This window comes from Salmo salar, chromosome ssa28 (assembly GCF_905237065.1).
Source record: "Salmo salar chromosome ssa28, Ssal_v3.1, whole genome shotgun sequence".
Classification (NCBI taxonomy): Eukaryota; Metazoa; Chordata; class Actinopteri; order Salmoniformes; family Salmonidae; genus Salmo; species Salmo salar.
The window spans coordinates 343599-369144 of NC_059469.1; the positions used below are offsets into that span (position 1 = coordinate 343599).

General features: G+C 43.7%; 1 protein-coding gene across 1 annotated transcript in view; it reads right to left on the reverse strand.

Annotated features, from left to right (window-relative positions):
• Nucleotides 1–25546, reverse strand: part of LOC106589174 (transmembrane protein 150A-like) — a 42782-nt gene that overhangs the window by 547 nt on the left and 16689 nt on the right. The window contains exons 4-6 of the mRNA XM_014178913.1: nucleotides 18956–19016; nucleotides 6029–6035; nucleotides 1671–1798 (exon numbers count right to left, since the gene is read on the reverse strand). Coding sequence (XP_014034388.1) covers nucleotides 1671–1798; nucleotides 6029–6035; nucleotides 18956–19016 — 196 coding nt within the window. The remainder of the gene's footprint in view (nucleotides 1–1670; nucleotides 1799–6028; nucleotides 6036–18955; nucleotides 19017–25546) is intronic.

A 25546-nucleotide genomic window follows, 5' to 3' on the forward strand; every position in this document is an offset into this window, starting at 1 on the left:
AGAGTGTGTGTGTTTCAGTGGAAGCTGCTGAGGGGAAGACGGCTCATAATAATGGCTGGAATGGAGCAACTGGAATGGCATAAAACACGTGGAAATCATGCGTTTGATGTTTTTGATACCATTCCACTTATTCTGCTCCAGCCATTACCATGAGCCCGTCCTCCCCAATTAAGGTGCCACCAACCTCCTGTGGTGTGTGTGTATGTGTGTGTGTCTCAGTCACCAGATCTCAACCTAATTAAACACTTATTGGAAATGCTGGAGTGGCACCTGAGACAGCGTTTTCCATCAACAAAACAACCAATTAATGACATTTCTCGGGGAAGAATGGTGTCGCATCCCTCCAACAGAGTTCCAGAGACTCGTAGAATCTATGCCAAGCTCTCACAGTCTCATGTAAGAATTAGATGTTAATCCATCTTTCTCAAACATCACATTTTGAAATTGTTGCAAATGTCACATTTTGAAGTGTTTAAGGTTAGGCATTAACGCCGAATGGTTATGGTGAGTGAGGGTTAAGGTTTGGGATAGGTGTAAAACAAAAATCTAAAAAACAAATTTTATCACTGGATTCGAACTTGCAATCCTAACCCTAACCTTAAACTTTACCTTAACCATTTGGAGTTAATGCCTAACCTTAAAAATTCTGAGTTAATGACTAAACTTAACCTTAAGCACACTTTCTATCGCTGGATTTGAACTTGCAACCTTTTGAATCAGAGGCAGATGCTTATGCCCATCCACCATCCATGTCCATAAGGCCCTAATAAAACAGAAACCTACTTGAAGGAATTGCCCCTAATTACCCGTTTTCACGTCTACCGATGTCCTCAAACATGGATAGCCTTTGAATACTTACTTGTATCACGGATGACCTGGTTGGCCAACGAACATTGAAGCTGTTCTGGCAGCTTGTGGTGGCCCAAATGGCCTTTAAGACACTTTATGTTGGTGTTTCCTTTATTATGGCAGTTACCAATATGTCAGAAAGAGGCCAAGGACACCTTGTGTTGCCATGGCACCCACCTACAAAACACTTCTTGCAGTTCATCAACCTGCATAGTGGTCAGCTAGCTGTCAAAGAAACATGTTTACTTTACAGTACAGAGCCCCCAGAGGAGACTATTTCCCTTTATTTTGGACATTATATGAAAATTGTCATGAAAATATTTTTGTAATTAATTGAACCTTTGAAATTATGTTCATGACCAAAATGTGTGTAATGGGCCATGCAGCAACAAAATCCCCCCTCAGAGTTGCTAAACCACACCTGAGGGAACTCCAGCTTACTGAGAACATCAAACACTTGGCAAGGCTTCAATAAAGTAATTGTGATTTACAATGCCTGGATGTAGTGAAAATCCCACAGGCTAAGATAATGATTACAAGGGCCTTTTTGGAAATAAAAGTAATTTTCTATGCATGTAATACTGTAATAAAATTGTATGCAATCATACATAAAATGGACATGCTGTCTTAGTTTAGAAGTGTGGAGTTGCATCTTGTTACTATCTACTATACCACAGACAGTAGCCTACACAGCCTATACAATGGTCAAACCTGAGCACAGGCCTCCAACAGTTAAGCACATTTCACCTTCATCCTACACCTCTCAAGAGCTTAGTGAGAGAGATGCTCCACTGTGGGACTGACATCACTTCTGTTCTTACCTGGAAGTTGCCCACCATGATGAGTCCTGCAGCACAGATCCAGCCAGTGGAGAGGCTGGCCGTGTTGAGGACACAGTTCTGGTGCTTCTCTATGACGTGGGCATACCGCAGCAGCCCTATCAACATCACTGGGGGAGGGAAGAGAGAGGGATAGACAGATGAGGAAAAAAACTACGATTTAAATTTTCACCTAACTATCAAGCAGAGAAAGCCACTCATCTGTTGACGGTTCACTATCAAATCTGCTACAGCATGGAAGCAACATCAAACAAAACTCTAAATGTGCCTCTTGCAGAGTAAAGGAAAGAAAAGGGGGATACCTAGTCAGTTGTACAACTGAATGCATTCAAATAAAATGTGTCTTCCACATTTAACCCAATCCCTCTGAATCAGTAGGGAGGGAGTAACCTTGTACATCTTCTTCCCAATCCACTACATATTCCCCCACTTTTGGTTGTGAGTTGCAAGATGGAAAAGATGATAGAGTGCACATCATTAGGGCCAAGATGTGCCGACTTCGCCAAGTTGTTAAAAATTGGAAACCACGTAGTGTGCCAATTCCTGACGGCTGTTTACCAAGCTGCCCAATGAAGGCTTCTCTGCAGTCGCACAACACTTCCAAGAACAGCAAACTGTTCTCCCACAATTCCATTGGATGCACATGGTATTCACATCTGGTGTCCATATCACCACCAAGCGAGTGAGTGTGTAAAGATGTGTGTGTCGTCAGTGAGAACAAGGGCTGTTCTTTGATAATACATCGGATAATGCAATAAAAATCCCTGTTTAGTAGTGATTTTCCGGCAACTTCACTAGTTAGGATCTACTTTGTGGTTAGTGGGGTTTCAGACATGATTATTCTTCTCATCTGTACGCCACACCTCAGAGTTAAGTAAATGCTCTCACAGTGCGTGTGCTCTAACAAAAACAGTGTTTTGTTTGTGGGAGTGGGAAGAATTGAGGAAAGCTTTGATGTGTGTGTAAAGGGGTGCGTAACTGGTGGCAATGAAGTTGGACGCAGGAGAGCAGAACTAGGTAATAGCCAGAGCAGTTTAATTTCAAAACCCAACGGCATAAAGAAATAACCAACATGGGTCCAAAACCAAACGCGCACCAGTAAACATGTGCACAAGCACTTACAACAAACAATTCCACACCAAGACATGGGGGGGAACAGAGGGTTAAATACACAACACTTAATGAGGGAAATGAGAACCAGGTGTGTAGGAAAACAAGACAAAACAAATGGAAAATGAAAAATGGATCGACGATGGCTAGAAGACCGGTGACGCTGACCGCCGAACACCACCCGAACAACGAGAGGAAACGACTTCGGTGGAAGTCGTGACAGTACCCCCCCCCTTGACACGCGGCTCCAGCAGTGTGCCGACACCAGCCTCGAGGACGACCCAGAGGGCGAGGTGCAGGGTGATCCGGACGGAGACGGTGGAACTCCCGCAGCATTGAGGGGTCCAACACGTCCTCCACCGGAACCCAGCATCTCTCTTCTGGACGGTACCCCTCCTAGTCCACGGAGGTACTGAAGGCCCCTCGCCTGACGCTTCAAATTCAGTATGGATCGAACGGAGTACGCTGGGACCCCCTCGATGTCCAGAGGGGGCGGAGGAACCTCCCGCACCTCAGATTCCTGGAGCGGGCCAGCCACCACCGGCCTGAGGAGAGACACATGGAACGAGAGGTTAATACGGTAATTGGGGGGGGAAGCTGTAACTCACCTGGTTCACTCTCCTCCGGATTTTTAATGGCCCCACAAACCATGGACCCAGCTTCCGGCAGGGCAGGCAGAGGGGCAGGTTTCGGGTTGAGAGCCAGACCCGGACCCCTGGTGCGAACACCGGGGCCTCACTGCGGTGACGGTCTGCGCTGGCTTTCTGGCGCAGCAGGGCGCGCTGAAGGTGAACATGAGTGGCGTCCCATGTCTCCTCCGCGCGCCGGAACCAGTCATCCACTGCAGGAGCCTCGGTCTGACTGATGCCAAGGAGCCAGAACCGGCTGATACCCCAGTACGCACGGGAAGGGGGAGAGGTTAGTGGAGGAGTGGCAGAGCGAGTTCTGGGCCATCTCTGCCCAGGGCACAAATGCCGCCCACTCCCCTGGCCGGTCCTGGCAATAAGACCTCAGAAACCTACCCACATCCTGGTTAACTCTCTCCACCTGCCCGTTACTCTCAGGGTGAAAACCCGAGGTAAGGCTGATCGAGACCCCCAGACGTTCCATGAACGCCCTCCAGAACCTCGAAGTGAACTGGGGACCCCGATCAGACACTATATCCTCAGGCACCCCGTAGTGCTGGAAGACGTGCGTAAACAAGGCCTCTGCAGTCTGTAGGGCCATAGGGAGACCGGACAGAGGAAGGAGACGGCAGGACTTAGAGAAACAATCCACAACGACCAGGATCGTGGTGTTTCCCTGTGATGGAGGGAGATTGGTCAGGAAATCGATCAACAGGTGCGACCATGGACATTGTGGAATGGGTAAGGGGTGTAACTTACCTCTGGGCAGGTGCCTAGGAGCCTTACACTGAGTGCACACCGAGCAAGAAGAAACATAAACCCTCACATCATTGGCCAAAGTGGGCCACCAGTACTTCCCACTCAGACAGCCCACCGTCCAACCGATGCCTGGATGACCAGAGGAAGGTGACGTGTGGGCCCAATAGATCAGCCAATCACGGACAGCAGATGGAACGTACAGACGCCCAGCGGGACACTGGAGGGGAGCGGGCTCTGCACGTAACGCCTGCTCAATGTCCCCATCCAGCTCCCACACTACTGGTGCCACCAGGCAGGAGACTGGGAGTATGGGAGTGGGATCCATGGGCCGCTCCTCTGTGTCATACAGTCGGGACAGTGTGTCTGCCTTCTCGTTCTGGGCACCTGGTTTGTAAGAAAGTGTGAAAACAAAACGGATGAAAAACATGGCCCACCTTGCCTGGCGAGGGTTCAGTGTCCTCGCTGCCCGGATGTGCTTCACATTGTGGTGGTCAGTCCAGATGAGAAAAGGGTGTTTAGCCCCCTCAAGCCAATGTCTCCACGCCTTCAGAGCCTTGACCACAGCCAACAGCTCCCGGTCCCCCACGTCATAGTTTCGCTCCACCGGGCTGAGCTTCCTCGAGAAGCACAGGGGCGGAGCTTTGGTGGCGTACCTGAGCGCTGAGATAGCACGGCTCCTATCCCAGGCTCGGACATGTCCACCTCCACTATGAACGCCAAAGAGGGATCCGGATGGGCCAGCACGGGAGCTGAGGTAAACAGAGCCCTCAGGTGACCAAAAGCCCTGTCCGTCTCAGCCGACCACTGCAAAACCACCGGTTCTCCATTCAGCAGTGAGGTAATGGGAGCCGCTACCTGACCAAAACCCTGGATAAAACTCTGGTAGTAATTGGCAAACCCTAGAAACCGCTGCACCTCCTTTACCGTGGTGAGAGTCAGCCAATTATGCACGGCTTAAATGCGGTCACTCTCCATCTCCACCCCTGAGGTGGAAATGCGGTACCCTAGGAAAGAGACGGACTGTTGGAAGAACAGGCACTTCTCAGCCTTGACGTACAGGTCATGCTCCAACAGTTGACCAAGCACCCTGCGCACCAGGGACACATGCTCGGCGCGTGTAGTGGAGTATATCAGAATGTCATCAATATACACCACTACACCCTGCTCGTGCAGGTCCCTGAAGATCTCGTCTACAAAGGCTTGGAAGACTGATGGAGCATTCATCAATGACGAGGTGCTCATAATGCCCTGAGGTTGTACTGAACACCGTCTTCCACTCATCTCCCTCCCTGATACGCACCAGGTTGTAAGCGCTCCTGAGATCTACAGTGAGGGAAAAAAGTATTTGATCCCCTGCTGATTTTGTATGTTTGCCCACTGACAAAGAAATTATCAGTCTATAATTTTAATGGTAGGTTTATTTGAACAGTGAGAAACAGAATAACAGCAAAAAAAATCCAGAAAAACGCATGTCAAAAATGTTATAAATTGATTTGCATTTTAATAAGGGAAATAACTATTTGACTCCCTCTCAATCAGAAAGATTTCTGGCTCTCAGGTGTCTTTTATACAGGTAATGAGCTGAGATTAGGAGCACACTCTTAAAGGGAGTGCTCCTAATTTCAGCTTGTTACCTGTATAAAAGACACCTGTCCACAGAAGCAATCAATCAATCAATCAGATTCCAAACTCTCCACCATGGCCAAGACCAAAGAGCTCTCCAAGGATGTCAGGGGCAAGACTGTAGACCTACACAAGGCTGGAATGGGTTACAAGACCATCGCCAAGCAGCTTGGTGAGAAGGTGACAACAGTTGGTGCGATTATTCGCAAATGGAAGAAACACAAAAGAACTGTCAATCTCCCTTGGCCTGGAGCTCCATGCAAGATCTCACCTCGTGGAGTTGCAATGATCATGAGAACAGTGAGGAATCAGCCCAGAACTACACAAGAGGATCTTGTCAATGATCTCAAGGCAGCTGGGACCATAGACACCAAGAAAACAATTGATAAAACACTACGCCTTGAAGGACTGAAATCCTGCAGCGCCCGCAAGGTCCCCCTGCTCAAGAAAGCACATATACATGCCCGTCTGAAGTTTGCCAATGAACATCTGGGTGAAAGTGTTGTGGTCAGATGACACCAAAATGGAGCTCTTTGGCATCAACTCAACTCGCCGGGTTTGGAGGAGGAGGAATGCTGCCTATGACCCCAAGAACACCATTCCCACCATCAAACATGGAGGTGGAAACATTATGCTTTGGGGGTGTTTTTCTGCTAAGGGGACAGGACAACTTCACCGCATCAAAGGGACGATGGACGAGGCCATGTACCGTCAAATCTTGGGTGAGAACCTCCTTCCCTCAGCCATGGCATTGAAAATGGGTCATGGATGGGTATTCCAGCATGACAATGACCCAAAACACACGGCCAAGGCAACAAAGGAGTGGCTCAAGGAGAAGCACATTAAGGTCCTGGAGTGGCCTAGCCAGTCTCCAGACCTTAATCCCATAGAAAATCTGTGGAGGGAGCTGAATGTTGGAGTTACCAAACGTCAGCCTTGAAACCTTAATGACTTGGAGAAGATCTGCAAAGAGGAGTGGGACAAAATCCCTCCTGAGATGTGTGCAAAACCTGGTGGCCAACTACAAGAAACGTCTGACCTCTGTGATTGCCAACAAGGGTTTTGCCACCAAGTACTAAGTCATGTTTTGCAGAGGGGTCAAATACTTATTTCCCTCATTAAAATGCAAATCAATGTATAACATTTTTGACTTGCGTATTTTTGGATTTTTTGTTGTTATTCTGTCTCTCACTGTTCAAATAAACCTAGCATTAAAATTATAGACTGATCATTTCTTTGGCAGTGGGCAAACGTATAAAATCAGCAGGGGATCAAATACTTTTTTCCCTCACTGGTAGTTTGGTGAAGAAGAGCGCCCCGTGCATTGACTCAATCGCTGTGGCGATAAGAGGTAGCGGGTAACTGTACCTCATCGTGGTCTGATTTAGGCCTCGGTAGTCAATACACTTGCGCAGACCTCCCTCCTTCTTCTTCACAAAAAAGACACTCGAGGAGGCGGGTGAAGTGGAGGACCGAATGTACCCCTGACGCAGGGGTTCGGAGACATATGTTTCAATAGCCGCCGTCTCCGCCTGTGACAGGGGATATACGTGACTCCTGGGAAGTGCTGCGTCTACCAGGAGATTTATCGCACAATCCCCCAGTCGATGGGGTGGTAATTGAGTCGCCTTCTTTTTGGAGAAAGCGAGAGCCAAATCGGCATATTCTGGGGGAATGCGCATGGTGGAGACCTGGTCTGGACTCTCCACCGTAGTAGCACCAACGGAAACCCCTGAACACCTCCCTGAGCACTCTCGCGACCACCCCATGAGAGCCCTCTGTTGCCATGAAATGGTGGGGTCATGACGAGCTAACCAGGGAAGGCCTAGTACCACGGGAAACGCAGGAGAGTCAATGAGGAAGAGACTGATTCTCTCCTCGTGACCCCCCTGCGTCACCATGCCCAGGGTGATGGTAGCTTCCCTAATTACACCGGACCCTAATGGTCGACTGTCCAGAGCGTGAACTGGGAAAGGCCTAACCTCTGGAACAATAGGAATCCCTAACCTATGGGCGAATGCTCTGTCGATACAATTCCCAGCCGCGCCTGAATCGACGAGCGCCTTATGCTGGGAATGCGGGGAAAACTCAGGAAAGTAAACATGCACAAACAGGTGTGCGTAACTGGTGGCAATGAAGTCAGATGCAGGATGAGCAGAACTAGGTAATAGCCGGAGCAGTTTAATTTCAAAACCAATGGCATAAAGAAATAACCAACATGGGTCCAAAACCCGACGCGCAGCAGTAAACATGTGCACAAGCACTTACAACAATTCCACACCAAGACATGGGGGGGAACAGAGGGTTAAATACACAACACTTAATGAGGGAAATGAGAACCAGGTGTGTAGGAAAACAAGATTAAACAAATGGAAAATGAAAAATGGATCGACGATGGCTAGAAGACCGGTGACGCCGACCGCCAAACGCCGCCCGAACAAGGAGAGGAACCGACTTCGGTGGAAGTGACAGTGTGGGATATTCCCGAGGTGTGTGTATGTGTGCCACCTGTATTAAGTAAAACAAAAAACACAATTTCACTGTTAGAGTATGCTAAAAGCCTGCTAAAAGAACAGTAAATATGACCCTGTCCTTTTCTCTCTGACCCCTAACCTGCCTGGTTTTAAAAGGGTTAAGAAATAGGTCTCTCAGGACTGGATGACCTCACAAGTTCTACTTGTCGTACTGGGTTTGTTTATGCTTTCAACAGGTCATTAAGATATTTGAAGTACTGTAGATGTGCAACTGATCAGAACACTGTGTGAATGTGACTGAATGTTTGTAATCCATTTCAAATTCACCAAATTCTTTGCTTCTGCTGTAAGCTGCAAAATATTTTCCAAGATGTTGACTATGATGATGTATTACTGGCTACATACCACATAACAAACCATGAGCTTTAAGAATGACCATAGTGATCACTGTTTTACAGCCTGTGTTCGTAATGGCTGCTCAGTGAAACAACCTGTCCTGATTTGTCATCGACGCTTGCTAAAAAACTTGAATGAGCAAGCCTTCCTTCATGAACTGGCCTCTGTAAAATGGTATATAATCAGCTTGATCCCTCTGTCGAAGACGGTTGGACTTCTTTTTTTGTATTTTCAGTGGTATTGTTAACAAACACGCCCCCATAAAGAAAATTAGAATTAAAAACAGGTTCAGCTCCTGGTTCGACTGTGATCTTGCAGAGTTACTCCACCTCAAGAATTGCATTTGGCGAAAGGCTCGGCACACGCATATTCAGGCTAACTGGCTCTCGTTCAAGCAAATGAGAAATAAGTGCACTCAGGTTATCCGGAAAGCCAAAGTTAGTTACTTTAAGGAGTAGTTCTCTCTCTGTGGGTCTAACCCCAAGAAGTTCTGGAAAACAGTTAAAGACCTGGAGAATAAACCCTCCTCCTCACAGCTGCCCATGTCCCTTAATGTTGATGATGTGGTTGTTACTGACAAGAAGCACATCGCTGAGCTCTTTAATCACCACTTCATTAAGTAAGGATTCCTATTTGAATCGGCCATGCCTCCTTGCCCCTTCTAATGCGACTAGCCCCGACGCTTCTCCCTCTTTTTGTTTTAAACTGTTATAGGCCTATTTCTATTTTGCCCTGTTTATCAAAAGTGTTGGAAAAACTTGTCAATAATCAACTGACTGGCTTTCTTGATGTCTACTAGTATTCTCTCTGGTATGCAATCTGGTTTCCGCTTAGGTTATGGATGTGTCACTGCAACCTTAAAGGTCCTCAATGATGTCACCATTGCCCTTGATTCAAAGCAATGTTGTCCTGCTATTTTTATTGGCCAGATCTTTTGATACGGTAGACCAGGTATTCCCAAACTCCAAGGGGTACACGCAATGCCGTCGGGGGGTATGCCAAATAAAAATGTGATTCACATTTTTCTTTAAATAAAAAAATGATATAAATATTCCACAAAACAGTACATTTATATTTTATTATTTGGGTGAGTTCTTTTTCCTCGTCTGAGTAGCCTCGTTTCACTGCCAAAAATAAAATTAAACCATCTAGTGTTCAGTGAAATAACATAATATGAAATACAGGTAGCCTAGTCAAATAATTAATATCCAATCACACTCTCTCGCGGGAAACCTTCACTCTTGCGCAGACATTTAGAAATGAAACATGACAATTTGAAAAATAAGCCACAAGAGCGAGAATAAAGACAACTTTCACGTATTAAGACAAGTATAAAAGCAACAGATACCATTAATAAGAAGGGGATAGAAGCGTCTTATATGGTGAGCTACCGACTGGCTAGGACAGGCAGGCCCCATACCATTGTGGATGACTTAATTCTTCCTGCTGTCGCGGATATGGCTGGGAAAATGCTGGGGGAAAGGCCAAAAAAACTATACAGACAATGGCTTCATCAAACTACACTGTTTCACGACGCATCGGTGACATGGCAGGAGATGTTTTGGAACAATTACTGCTTAGCATACAATCCAGTTAATTATATGCGTTACAGCTGTATGAGTCAACAGACGTGACGGGCCTGGCACAGCTCCTGGTATATGTCTGTTATGTTTATGGGGGGGGGGTCAATTAAGAAGACATCCTCTTCTGCAAACCACTGGAAACCAGGACAACATGAGAGGATAGTTTAAACCTCTATGGGCTAGGTGGGACGCTTGAAATCGTCCCACCTACTCAACAGCCAGTGTAATCCCGTGGCGCGATATTCAAATACCTTAGAAATGCTATTACTTCAATTTCTCAAACATATGACTATTTTACACCATTTTAAAGACAAGACTCCCGTTAATCTAACCACACTGTCTGATTTCAAAAAGGCTTTACAATGGAAGCAAAACATTAGATTATGTCAGCAGAGTACCCAGCCAGAAATAATCAGACACCCATTTTTCAAGCTAGCATATAATGTCACATAAACCCAAACCACAGCTAAATGCAGCACTAACCTTTGATGATCTTCATCAGATGACACCCCTAGGACATTATGTTATACAATACATGCATGTTTTGTTCAATCAAGTTCATATTTATATCAAAAACCAGCTTTTTACATTAGCATGTGACTAGCATGTGACTAGCATTCCCACCGAACACTTCCGGTGAATTTACTAAATTACTCACGATAAACGTTCACAAAAAACATAACAATTATTTTAAGAATTATAGATACAGAACTCCTCTATGCACTCGCTATGTCCGATTTTAAAATAGCTTTTCGGTGAAAGCACATTTTGCAATATTCTCAGTAGATAGCCCGGCATCACAGGGCTAGCTATTTAGACACCCAGCAAGTTTAGCACTCACCAAAGTCAGATTTACTATAAGAAAAATGGTATTACCTTTGCTGTTCTTCGTCAGAATGCACTCCCAGGACTTCTACTTCAATAACAAATGTTGGTTTGGTCCCAAATAATCCATAGTTATATCCAAATAGCGGCGTTTTGTTCGTGCGTTCAAGACACTATCCGAATGGTAAAGAAGGGTGACGAGCACGACGCATTTCGTGACAAAACATTTCTAAATATTCCATTACCGTACTTCGAAGCATGTCAACCGCTGTTTAAAATCAATTTTTATGCCATTTTTCTCGTAAAAAAGCGATAATATTCCGACCGGGAGTGGTGGTTTTCGTTCAAAGAGAGAGAAAATAAAAACATCTCGTGCCCTCGTGCACGAGCCCCAGTCTGATGGTCCTCTGACAGGCCACTATCCAAACGCGCTAATGTGTTTCAGCCAGGGGCTGCCTCGATATCATTCAGCTTTTTCCCGGGTTCTGAGAGCCTATGGGAGCCGTAGGAAGTGTCACGTTACAGCAAAGATCCGAAATGTTCAATAAACAGAGGCAAGAAGCCCAAGGAATGGTCAGAGAGGGTACTTCCTGTTTGGAATCTTCTCAGGTTTTTGCCTGCCATATGAGTTCTGTTATACTCACAGACACCATTCAAACAGTTTTAGAAACTTTAGGGTGTTTTCTATCCAAAGCTAATAATTATATGCATATTCTAGTTACTGGGCAGGAGTAGTAACCAGATTAATTCGGGTATGTTTTTTATCCAGCCGTGCAAATACTGCCCCCTATCCCCAACAGGTTAAGGTACTGGACAGCTTTGTGACATCAAATAGACTTTGGTGGTCAAGATGTGTTGGTATCTGTACTGATGTCGCAAAAGCCATGACAGGGAGACATAGTGGAGTGGTAACGCTTGTGCAAGTAGTTGCTCCTGACGCCACTTGGTTACACTGTAGCATCCACCGAAAGGATCTTGCTGCCAAGGGAATGCCTGACAGATTGAAAGACGTTTTGGATACTACAGTGAAAATGGTTAACTTTGTTAAAGCAAGGCCCCTGAACTCTCGTGTATTTTCTCCATTATGCAATGATATGGTCAGTGACCATGCAACGCTTTTACAACATACTGCTGGTGCTGGTTATCAAGGGGCAAAGTATTGACAGTTTTTTTATTGAGAGACGAGCTTAAACTTTTCTTTATTGACCATCATTTTCACTTGTCTGACCACTGGCATGATGACAAGTTTCTCACACGACTGCCCTATTTGGGTGATGTTTTTTCTCACCTTAATGATCTGAATCTAGGATTACAGGGACTCTCCACAACTATATTCAATGTGTGGGACAGAATTGAGGCTATGATTAAGAAGTTGGAGCTCTTTTCTGTCTGCATTAACAAGGACAACACACAGGTCTTTCCATCACTGTATGATTTTTTTGTGTGCATATGAACTCAAGCTTATGGACAATGTCAAATGTGATATAGCGAAGCACCTGAGTGAGCTGGGTGAACAATTACGCAGGTACTTCCCTGAAACGGACGACACAAACAACTGGATTCGTTATCCCTTTCATGTCCTGCCTCCAGTCCACTTACCGATATCTGAACAAGGGAGCCTGATCGAAATTGCAACAAGCGGTTCTGTGAAAATTGAATTTAATCAGAAGCCACTGCCAGATTTCTGGAAAGGGCTGCGCTCAGAGTTTCTTGCCTTGGAAAATCTGTCGCACTGTTAAGACACTGATGCCCTTTGCAACCACGTACCTATGTGAGAGTGGATTCTCAGCCCTCACTGGCATGAAAACTAAATACAGACACAGACTGTGTGTGGAAAATGGTTTAAGACTGAGACTCTCTCCAATACAACCCCACACTGCAGAGTTATGTGCAACCTTTCAAGCACACCCTTCTCATTAACCTGTGGTGAGGTATTCACAATGTTTTATAAACAAATAAGGTTTTATATGTAAGATGGCTAAATAAAGAGCAAAATTATGGATTATTATTATATTATTATTTATGCCCTGGTCCTATAAGAGGTCTTTGTCACTTCCCATGAGCCGGGTTGTGACACAAACTCACACTCATTCTTATGTTTAATAAATGTATCATACATAGTGTGTGTGGCAGGCTTACAATGATGGCAAAAAACAACATTTGAGAGTGCGCTGACCCTGGTGCTAGAGGGGGTACGCAGCTGGACGTTGAATGTTTGAAAGGTACGGGACTATAAAAAGTTTTGGAACCACTGCGGTAGACCATTCCATTCTTGTGGGCCGGCTAAAGAGTATTAGTGTCTCTGAGGGGTCTTTGGCCTGGTTTGCTAACTACCTCTCTCAAAGAGCGCAGTGTATAAAGCCAGAACATCTGCTGTCTCAGCCACTGCCTGTCACCAAGGTTGTACCCCAAGGCTCGATCCTAGGCCCCACGCTCTTCTCAATTTACATCAATAACATAACTCAGGCAGTAGGACACGCTCTAATCCATTTATATGCAGATGATACAGTCTTATACTTAGCTGGCCCCTCCCCGGATTTTGTGTTAAACACTCTACAACAAAGCTTTCTTGGTGTCCAACAAGCTTTCCCTACCCTTAACCTTGTTCTGAACACCTCCAAAACAAAGATCATGTGGTTTGGTAAGAAGAATGCCCCTCTCTCCACAGGTGTGATTACTACCGCTGAGGGCTTAGAGCTTGAGGTAGTCACCTCATACAAGTACTTGGGAGTATGGCTAGACGGTACACTGTCCTTTTCTCAGCACATATCAAAGCTGCAGGCTAAAGTTAAATCTAGACTTGGTTTCCTCTATCGCTCCTCTTTCACCCCAGTTGCCAAACTAACCCTGATTCAGATGACCATCCTACCCATGCTAGATTACAGAGACATAATTTATAGATCGGCAGGTAAGGGTGCCCTCGAGCGGCTAGATGTTCTTTACAATTCGGCTATCAGATTTGCCACCAATGCTCCTTATAGGACAGAGATGCACTCTATACTCCACTGTAAACGGGTCATCTCTGTATACCTGTCGCAAGACCCACTGGTTGATGCTTATTTATAAAACCCTCTCAGGCCTCACTCCCCCCTATCTGAAATATCTACTGTAGCTCTCATCGTCCACATACAACACCCATTCTGCCAGTCACATTCTGTTAAATGTCCCCAAAGCACACACATCCCTGGGTCTCTCGTCTTTTCAGATCGCTGCAGCCAGCGACTGGAACGAGCTGCAAACACTCAAACTGGACAGTTTTATCTCACTCTCTTCATTCAAAGACTCAATCATGGACACTCAGTTGTGGCTGCTTTGCGTGATGTATTGTTGTCTCTACCTTCTTGCCCTTTGAGCTGTTGTCTGTGCCCAATAATGTTTGTTCCATGTTTTGTGCTGCCACCATGTTGTGTTGCTACCATGTTGTTGTCATGTTGTGTTGCTACCATGCTGTGTTGTCGTGTGTTGCTGCCTTGCGATGTTGTTGTCTTTAGGTCTCTCTTTATGCAGTGTTGTCTCTCTTGTCATGATGTGTATTTTGTCCTATATTTCTTTTTACATTTTTTAATCCCATCCCCGCAGGAGGCCTTTTGCCTTTTTGGTAGGCCGTCATTGTAAGTAAGAATTGTTCTTAACTGACTTGCCTAGTTAAATACAAGTTAAATAAATGCATGCGTGCGTGCGCACACACACACACACGCACACGCACACACACACAGAAACAGCAGAGACAGGCTAATGACAAGTTTCCAAATTCCTGCGTTTTCTCTTAAAAAAAACGTATAGGAAACAGGTGTGCCTTGTTCACGTTTAACCTTATCTGATATACCTCACAGTGAGCATTGCCCTCTGGCCTCCAAAGGTCCAAAAGAATAACCATAAAGTGTAATTATGTTGCACCATATTTCAAGACCCTCAAACCACTAACCAGCCCTTTGTGGCTTTTTTGGTGGTGTGTTCTTTTAGTCTGTTTGAGTATGTGATCACTAGCTCTTCAACCCACAAGCAGTTCCTCTAACCGCTACTCGACATAAGAGAGGCCTGTTCAAACAAACTTAACCGTGGGGGATATTACATTTACTGTACTGTTTGATTATCACTTCAAAACCAGCCCATTCCAACTGTACTGGGGAGGGGAGAAACTTGGTTTGTGTGGATCAACAGTACAAATTATACAATTGCAAATACTGTACATAAATACTGTACATTTGAACAGGGTTCAATAAGCTAATCATAGGTTTAAGGTCTCCAGTCCTTATTTGGGAAATTCCTTGGCAGTTAAGGTTTCTGAGGCTGAATATTCCAAAAAGGCACAGTCTGTGTCAAAGAAGCAGCACTGCTGCAGTTGCCCACAGTCGAGCTGCTGCTTTTAGTTCACGTGAGGTTGGAGTGGGGGCCACATACAAAAAGTGCTCCTTTCAGATAGTGGAGTACAGGGGTTAGCTGGGACCATGGAGGGTTTCGGGCATAGCTTTCTGTTTGTGGAACAGAGAACTGGTTAGAGCACAGTCACAGCTGGAAAAACATCGACCTGGAGCTTTAACAACTACATTTAGGGAGGCCCAGTGAGGCCACTCTTTTAATTCTACAGTAAAAGTATAAGAGGACGACAGAACTACAGAAATACTGACAGTTATGTACAGTGTACTGGGTATGACTAAGTGGATAGCCGTCATCAGAAGTAGTCATTGATCTGCATTGTAATCCAAACCAGGGGCGGAAATCCCGGGGGGACACGGGGGGACACGACCCTCCCATCCTGGGAAAAATATGATTTGTCCCCCCCAATATATCACTGAAACATAACTATGTAATTTAAATAATATTAATAATACGCAATGAAAGCAATTGTGCTGATTATAGACACTTAACCTGTTAGGGCTAGGGGGCAGTATTTACACGGCCAGATAAAAAATGTACCCGATTTAATCTGGTTATTACTACTGCCCAGAAACTAGAATATGCATATAATTATTGGCTTTGGATAGAAAACACCCTAAAGTTTCTAAAACTGTTTGAATGGTGTCTGTGAGTATAACAGAACTCATATGGCAGGCAAAAACCTGAGAAGATTCTGTACAGGAAGTACCCTCTCTGACCATTCCTTGGGCTTCTTGGCTCTGTTTATTGAAAATGTAGGATCTTTGCTGTAACGTGACACTTCCTACGGCTCCCATAGGCTCTCAGAACCCGGGAAAAAGCTGAATGATGTAATTCCAGCCGCTGGCTGAAAAACTTTAGCGCCTTGGATAAGTGGTCTATCAGAGGACCATCAGACTGAGGCTCGTGCACGAGGGGATCCCATGTTTTTATTTTCTCTCTCTTTGAACGTAAACACGCTTTCCCGGTCGGAATATTATCGCTTTTTTACGAGAAAAATTGCATAAAAATTGATTTTAAACAGCGGTTGACATGCTTCAAAGTACGGTAATGGAATATTTAGAATTTTTTGTCACGAAACGCGTCGTGCGCGTCACCCTTCTTTACACTTCGGATAGTGTCTTGAACACACGAACAAAACAGAGGATATTTGAACATAACTATGGATTATTTTGAACCAAACCTACATTTGTTATTGAAGTAGAAGTCCTGGAAGTGCATTCTGACAAAGAACAGCAAAGGTAATAACATTTTTCTTATAGTAAATCTGACTTTGGTGAGGGCTAAACTTGGTGGGTGTCTAAATAGCTAGCACTGTGATGCCGGGCTATCTACTTAGAATATTGCAAAATGTGCTTTCACCGAAGAGCTATTTTAAAATCGGACATAGCGAGTGCATATAGGAGTTCTGTATCTATAATTCTTAAAATAATTGTTATGTTTTTTGTGAACGTTTATCGTGAGTAATTTAGTAAATTCACCGGAAGTTTGCGGGGGGTATGCTAGTTCTGAACGTCACATGCTAATGTAAAAAGATGGTTTTTGACATAAATATGAACTTGATTGAACAAAACATGCATGTATTGTATAACATAATGTCCTACGTGTGTCATCTGATGAAGATCATCAAAGGTTAGTGCTGCATTTAGCTGTGGTTTGGGTTTATGTGACATTATATGCTAGCTTGAAAAATGGGTGTCTGATTATTTCTGGCTGGGTACTCTGCTGACATAATCTAATGTTTCGTTGTAAAGCCTTTTTGAAATCGGACAGTGTGGTTAGATTAACGAGAGTCTTGTCTTTAAAATGGTGTAAAATAGTCATATGTTTGAGAAATTGAAGTAATAGCATTTCTAAGGTATTTGAATAACGCGCCACAGGATTCCACTGGCTGTTACGTAGGTGGGACGATTTCGTCCCACTGGCCCTAGAGAAGTTAATAGCGCGTTTTTAAGTTTCAAAAGATTGCGACCCCCCCACCCTTTGCCTCACAATGGTTTGATCCACTGCCAGTTCCTTAGCTTGCTAGGCAACAGAGAGGTCGTATCTACTGTCTGAAAGGCACTCAATGCACGTAACTGACCTGAGGTTAATCCAGTCAATCGCGCACACACACTAGCTGAATATGCAGAGCTAGCACGCAAATATTAACTATTAAGCTAGCTAGTACCTATTCCATTTATGTGGCGTAGTTAATGATGGAATCTTTGCTATCGTCAATTTATTCCAAGATCAGCATGCAGATGATGTAAGTTAGTGCTTCAAAGACCCTGTGATAAGGTTAGCGATAAACTGAAATCCAAACTGAACAGAACTACACTCTCTTCTACCATTGTCTTAAATATATTTAATGGTCTCGTTGCAAAAGCTAAATTGTCGCAAGGGAACTTTTATTTATTTATTTTATTTCACCTTTATTTAACCAGGGTAGCAAAGATTATAGCAAACACCACTGAAACTGAATTGGTGCTCACTAGCTTTGCAAATTCAGCTATTGTTGGAAGCCAGCCAAAATGAAACAAACTATTAAAATTACAAAAGGTTGCAGCATATGTTGTGTAAATGGTGAACTCATACAGCTGTCAACTCTTGTCATTTTAATCCGTTTCACATTTGCTAGCTACCTTTTAGATCGAAGCCCAAATAGAATGATTGAAGATGATAGAAGCCCATCTCCTACTGTAAATAACCTACACACTGTGTGTGTAGCCAGCCAGCCAGCCAGGTAAAAAAATGGCAGAAAAATAAAAGACGGACATCGGAGTATTTTTAAATACACCAAAACGCATAGTAAGAACCCTAGTAGCCTAGTAGCCTAATATCTCAAAGACTAGTTGATAAAATGTTCATAAGAAAGAAATGAAATTCTAATGGAAATGTTTCACAATGATGTCATTAGGCAGAGCAGGCAACAGATGGCACACAGACAGCAGAGTTGGGGACAGATATGCAGGGACAGACTGGCAGACACAGGGAGTCTCAGGTAAGTTTGTTGAGTCTTTGTTTGGCAACATTATGAAAGGTTCTCAATTTTCTTGACTTGTAAAATAGGAACATAATTGGAAAATGCCATGGATACCCCCACTCTCAACTTAAACTGGTGACTGAACTAAGATTTGTTAAAGGCAATGGTATTGCTGTTGTGATTAGTTGTGTAGTTTTGGGTACCAGTAGTTAGGAGTACGGCAAACACCTTATTTCTTTGGTTCCTCAATATACATTTACCATATTACAATGTAGGCTATGTGTTACAGCACTACTTTTGTTGTCCCCCTCAGGAATTGCTCTTGAGAAAATTTCATGTAATTGTCCCCTCCAAAGTTGATATCAGATTTTCACCCCTGATCCAAACTATAACAACTTTCTGCCCGACAAATCATTTTAACTGGCTTTATAGCAGTCAGTCCATTAAGAATTATGATACTGCAAGCTCATAATGGACTTAATGAAGCATCACTCTTCCTTCCCAAAATAAACAGGAAATGTACTGGTACGTATCCAGTACTGCAGAAGAGGCTGAAGAAGCAACTCTCCGGGGGCTGGGTCCCACACTTACTGCAATGGAAACAGAGGGATCAGTTAGTGTCTGAACCTTTTGGCACTGAAACAGACCCGGACATGTTTCCCCCTGGGGAAGAGTCTGGCAGAGACAACAGACCACCTCATGTAGATGGGTAACATGGTGAGCAGATTCTCAGCCACACATTTGAGAATATATTGGCTGCATCTCAGTACTCTCAAGAGGCTTCCTTTTCTTGTCTGCTTTCCTGTATATGCACTCATTATGTTGAAGTCCTAGCAGGTGTCCACCGCATTGCATTCACTTATCCTGGGTTTTCAGTTCAGTGCAGATGAGGGTAAGAAGACAAGGAGAGGAAGTCAGTTTAGATTATTAAGGAATGTGAAGAACATTGAGAAAACCCAAACATAGGATAAACACAATCTCACCTTCCCACACACAGGTAAAAACATTCCACAGTATGAAACACTGACCAGCGCACAGAAACCCAGTCACTCACAGACTTAATATATAGCACCTGTAAAAGGTGCGACCACAACACTTCTTGTTGACATTCTTCAAGTCAGCATAATGACATTTCAAAGGCTCATGGAGGATCAACTTAACAAAACATTTCACTTCCTGCCAGAGGGCATAGGTCTCATCCTCATTGACAGAGATTTCTGTTCAAGGCTGGCAAGTGTGGGCATATTTCTTTCTCTCTCTTCCACACACACTGTACAACTTTTATGTAATTTCAACAGTAGAAATAGGGTAGAATGCACAGTAAAATACCGTCAATGTGTTTTACTGCTGTAGATTGCACTGCATTATGGATCATTGTTGAACTACTGTTGAATTACTGCATCTTTTCTTGACTAACATTTACTTGCTAGCTAGTAAGCTAGCTCAAGTTGACACAAGCTATTTCGGTCTGCTCTTAATTGCTCATAAATATCTTTTGTATTTGTATTTAAGGCAGCAGCTACTCTTCCTGAGGTCCAATTACACACAATAAAACAATACATTACACATTATTACACACTACTCTACCATAACATATCTACAACACAAAATCAATAATACAGCAAAACAACAATATTAAAATGTATGTGCGTGTTTTAGCATGTGTTTGCGAATGCTGTGTGTGCGCCTGTGTGTTTCTTCACAGTCCACGCTCTTCCATAAGGTGTAGTTTTACCATGTTTTAAAAAAAATCTGATTTTACTGCTTGAGTTACATGATGTGGAATAGAGTTCCATGTAGTCATGGCTCTATGTAGTACTGTGCATTTCCCATAGTCTTTTCTGGACTTGGGGACTGTGAACAGACCTCTGGTGGCATGTTTTGTGGGGTATGTATGGGTGTCTGAGCTGTGTGCTAGTCGCTTAAACAGACTGCTCAGGGATTTCAACATGTCAATACCTCTCACAAAGACAAGCAGTGACGCAGTCAATCTCTCCTCCACCCTGAGCCAGGAGAGATTGACATGCATATTAACAATGCTGCCTCTCCATGTACATCTAAGGGCCAGCCATGCTGCTTTGTTCTGTCTCTCTTTGTGGCACTTGACCATATGACTGGACAGTAGTCCAGGTGCGACAAAACTAGGGCCTGTAGTACTTGTTTTGTTGATAGCGATGTCAAGAAAGCAGAGCAGCGCTTTATTATGGAAAGACCTTTCCCCATCTTAGCTACCATTGCATCAATATTTTTTGACCACTTCAGTTTACAATCCAGGCTTACACCAAGCAGTTTAGTCTCCTCAACTTGCTCAATTTCCACATTATTTATTACAAGACTAAGTTCAGGTTTAGGGTTTAGTGAATGATTTGTCCCAAGTACAATGATTTTAGTTTTTTGTATATTTAGGACCAGGTATTTTCTTGCCACCCATTCTGAAACTGACTGCAGCTCTTTGTTAAGTGTTGCAGTGATTTCACTTGCTGTGGTAGCTGACATGTACAGTTTTGAGTCATCAGCATACATAGACACACAGGCTTTACTCAGTGTCTTTGGCAGGTCATTAGTAAAGATTGAAAAAAGTGAGGGCCTAGACAACTGCCCTGGGGAATGCCTGACTCTACCTGGATTAGGTTGGAGAGGCTTCCATTAAAGAACACCCTCTGTGTTATGTTAGACAGGTAACTCTCGATCCACAATATAGCAGCGGACGTAAAGCCATAACACATACATTATTCTGGCAGCAGATTATGACGATAAAATCAAAAGCAGCACTGAGGTGTAACAAAACAGCTCCCACAATCTTATTATTATTATCATCAATTTCAATTTCATTTGTGTAAGTTCCTTACAGTAAGTTCCTTACATGTTCAATGCCCTTCCCATGAGCATGCTGAAAATATGTTGTTAATTTGTTTACTGTGAAATAGCATTGCATCTGGTCAAACACCATTTTTTCTAAAAGTTCACTAAGGGTTTGTAACAGGCTGATTGGTCGGTTGTTTGATCCAGGTGCTTTGATATTCTTGGGTAGCGGAATGACTTTTACTTCCCTGCAGTCCTGAGGGAACACACTTTCCTGTAGGCTTAGATTGAAGAGATGGCAAATAGGAATGGTAATATAGTCCGCTATCATCCTCAGTCATTTTCCATTCAAGTTGTCAGAGCCAGGTGGTTTGTCATTGTTGAGATATATGTATATATATATATTTTTTTTTCTCACTTCTACCACACTAACTTTACATAATTCAAAATTACAATGCTTGCACTTCATCATTTGGTCAGTTATGTATAAATGTGTAGGTTCAGAATTGGTTGTTGTCATGCCTAAATTTGCTAATATTGCCAATGAAAAAAAATATTAAAGCACTTGGCAATATCAGTGAGTTTCGTGATGAGCCATCTGATTCAATGAATGATGTATCAGAGTTCGCCTTTTGGCCAAAATTTCATTTAAGGTGCTCCAAAGCTTTTTACTATCATTCTTTGTATAATATATTTTTGTTTCATAGTAGTTTCTTCTTCTTTTTGTTAAGTTTAGTCACGTGATTTCTAAATTTACAGTACCTTTGCCAATTGGCTGTGCAGCTAGATTTATTTGCTATTCCTTTTGCCTCGTCCCTCTCAACCTTATAAGCAATTTCATAAATGCTTCAAGTGCAGCATCAGGATGTTCCTTTTTACATACATAAGACCACCAAATATTTTTCACAATCACATCTTCAACATAGGAATCATTGCAAAACCTCTTGTATGATCACGTATACACTATTTTAGGTCCAATCTTTGGAACTGTGGTTTTCCTTGATATGGCTATTATATTATGATCACTACATCCGATGGTTGTGGATACTGCTTTAGAACAGATTTCTGCAGCATTAATAAAGATGTGGTCAATACAAGTGGATAATTTAGCTCCTGTTCTGTTTATAAATACCCTGGTAGGTAGATTTTTTCCTTTGACCTTTATTTATACAGGTTTTTCTCATTGAGATAACATCTCTTTTCCAAGAGAGACCTGGTCCAATAGCAGCAGGAGGAACAACGTTTCAGACAAAACAACTTACATACACTAAACAAAACTATAAACACATATGCAGTACAACAATTACATATTACGTTAAAATACACAAAAGTCTTGACAAAAAAAAACAGCTTTCCTAAAGACAATTACACTTTTCTATGATATATAATTGATAACCTGAACCAGGTTGCAGGCACTGGTTACAATTTGAAGCTTTTTCTTGAGTGGACAGCTTGATGAAAGCCAGTCAATATTTAGGTCACCCAGAAAATATACCTCTCTGTTGATATAAGATAGATTATCAAGCATCTCAAACATATTATCCAGATACTGACTCTTGGCACTTGGTGGTCTATAGCAACTTCTCACAAGAATAGGCTTTAGGTGAGGCAGGTGAACCTGTAGCCATATTACTTTAACAGCATTCAACATGAGATACTCTCTAAGCTTTACAGCAGTGGTCACCAACGAGTCGAGGCATTCCTAGTCAATCACCAAACATTTCTGTAGAAAAGCCAACGATTAAGGCAAAAAGGCTTGCGCTCCTTTTAAAAAAATCTTGTGTTGCGCTGTAGGCGGTAGGGGCACTTGATTCAGAAGCCCTGCACTACGGGTAGGCAAACTGTTCCCATTTTGAACCATTTAATTTGTCTGAAAGTCAAACTCTGCCTACCCGGCTGACCGGGATATCTGTGGCTAAATCCAGTGTCTACTGTGCTGGCTAATAGGATAGGTCAAATCACCATGCCTACTGTATCTACAGATTCCACTACCCCGGTCTATTTTAGTATCGAGGAGTAGGCCTATTTCACACACCGACCATCAGTGTGACCTCTGCGGCCACAGATGGTGCACGTGAAGGAACCTCCTCTGGTCTCCCTGAGCGCAGCACCTCCGAGCTGCATGGGTATCGAAGCGGTGGTGCTGGGGGATGGAACCGACAGATCCCGTTCTGGACGTCCGCGGGTAGCCAGCAGGTTGTCCAGCCGAATGGACAGGTCCACCAGCTGGTCAAAGGTGAGGATGGTGTCCCTGCAGGCCAACTCCCGACGGACGTCCTCGCGCAAACTGCAGCAATAGTGGTCGATCGGGGCCCTGTCGTTCCATCCCACACCGGCGGCCAGGGTCTGAAAGTCCATCGCGAACTCCTGGGCGCTCCTCGTCCCCTGCCTCAGGTGGAAGAGACGTTCACCGCCGCTCTACCCTCAGGCAGGTGGTCGAAGACGGGTGAAATCCTCAAAGTGGTCCAGCGCCACATCTCCTTCTCCCCACACAGCGTTGGCCCACTCCAGAGCTTTCCCCGAGAGGCACGAGATGAGGGAAGACACCCTCTCATGGCTCAAGGGAGCCGGGTGAATGGTCGCCAGGTATAAATCCAGCTGCAGCAGGAAACCCTGGCAGTGTGAGGCCATCCCATCGTACTCCCTGGGAAGTGCGAGACAAATCCCACTGGAACCGGGTGCGGAGGGGGTGAGTAGTGGAGACCCCTGTTGTGCTGGTGGGGGAGCTGGAGGGACTCTCTGTCTCTCCCAGCGGTCCATCGTCTGGACTACGCGGTCCATGGCGACGCCGAGATGGTGAAGCATCGCCGCGTACTTCTGGACGCGCTCCTCAACTCCGCTATCAGGGGTACCTGCTCCTGCTGACTCCATCATTCCGGTGTGGAATTCTGTAAAGGAGTGTGTAACTGGCTGCAGGGAAGTCAGGCGCAGGAGAGCAGAAATGGGTAGCAAACGTAGCCCTTTATTGAGGCGAACAAAACACGGCACTCAGAAAACTCACACGGGTTACAATAACCCGGCGCAAACCAGCCTGGAGTACACATACATTTACACATAACAATTCCATACATAGACATCAGGGGAAACAGATGGTAATATGCAAGACGAGTAATGAGGGAATGCAAACCAGGTGTGCAGGAAAACAAGACAAAACAAATGGAAAATTAAAGGTAGATCGGCGATGGCTAGAAGACCGGTGACGTCGACCGCTGAACGCCACCCGAACAAGGAGAGGGATCGACCTCGGCGGAAGTCATGACAATTATGTACTTTTTACTCCATACATTTTCCTGACACCCAAAAGTACTCATTACATTTTAAATGCTTAGCAGGACAGGAAAATGATCCAATTCATGCACTTATCAAGAGAACATCCCTGGTCATCCCTACTGCCTCTGATCTGGCAGACACGCTAAACAGACATGCTTCGTTTATAAATTATGTCTGGGTGTTGGTGTGTGTCCCTGGCTATCCGTAAATTAAAAACAAGAAAATGGTGCCGTCTGGTTTACTTTATAATATGAAGAAAAATTATAATAATACTATTATTAAGAAAACCAGACGGCACCATTTTCTTATTTTTTTTTTATAAGGAATTTGATTGAAGTATATTTTAGCAATTACATTTCATTTTTTTACTTAAGTATTTTTAAAACCAAATACTTTTCAAGTTTTACTCAACTAGTATTTTACTGGGTGACTCACTTTTACTTGAGTCATTTTCTATTAAGGTATTAAGGCTTTTCTATTTACTTTTACTCAAGTATGACAATTGGGTACATTTTCCACCAATGATGACCATCATATGCAGGTACCATCAGTCCAGTAAAATAAAAATAAAATTATTTGCAAATTATTTCATTTTATGCTCAGCTGTGCCACACAAGTGTTTTGTTATCAAAGCTTGAGTTTTGATATATAATATGGTCTGAGAATAACAATATTGGCAGGCCAGGCATATAGACAATATGCTTTGATAATGAATTAGGCCTACTGCACAAACCTCATTCCTACAGAACTGTTTTTATTAGGTTAATGTAACATTTAAGTAATTTGAAAAAAGAATTCTGAGCGGTAAATCTCAGCTTGCTTTTTGACTATGAAAGTAATCTCTACTCAGAAAAGGTTGGCGACAACTTGTTTACAGAAATATGACTGAATATAAACAGCAATACCTCCTCCATTGGCATTCCTGTCTCTTCTGTAGATATTATAACCATACTGTATACACTGTATCATCAAAGGTATTTGAGTTTCAGAGATAGCCAGTATATAAAAAAAAAATTGGGCTAGCAACTTATTGAATTCATGAACCTTG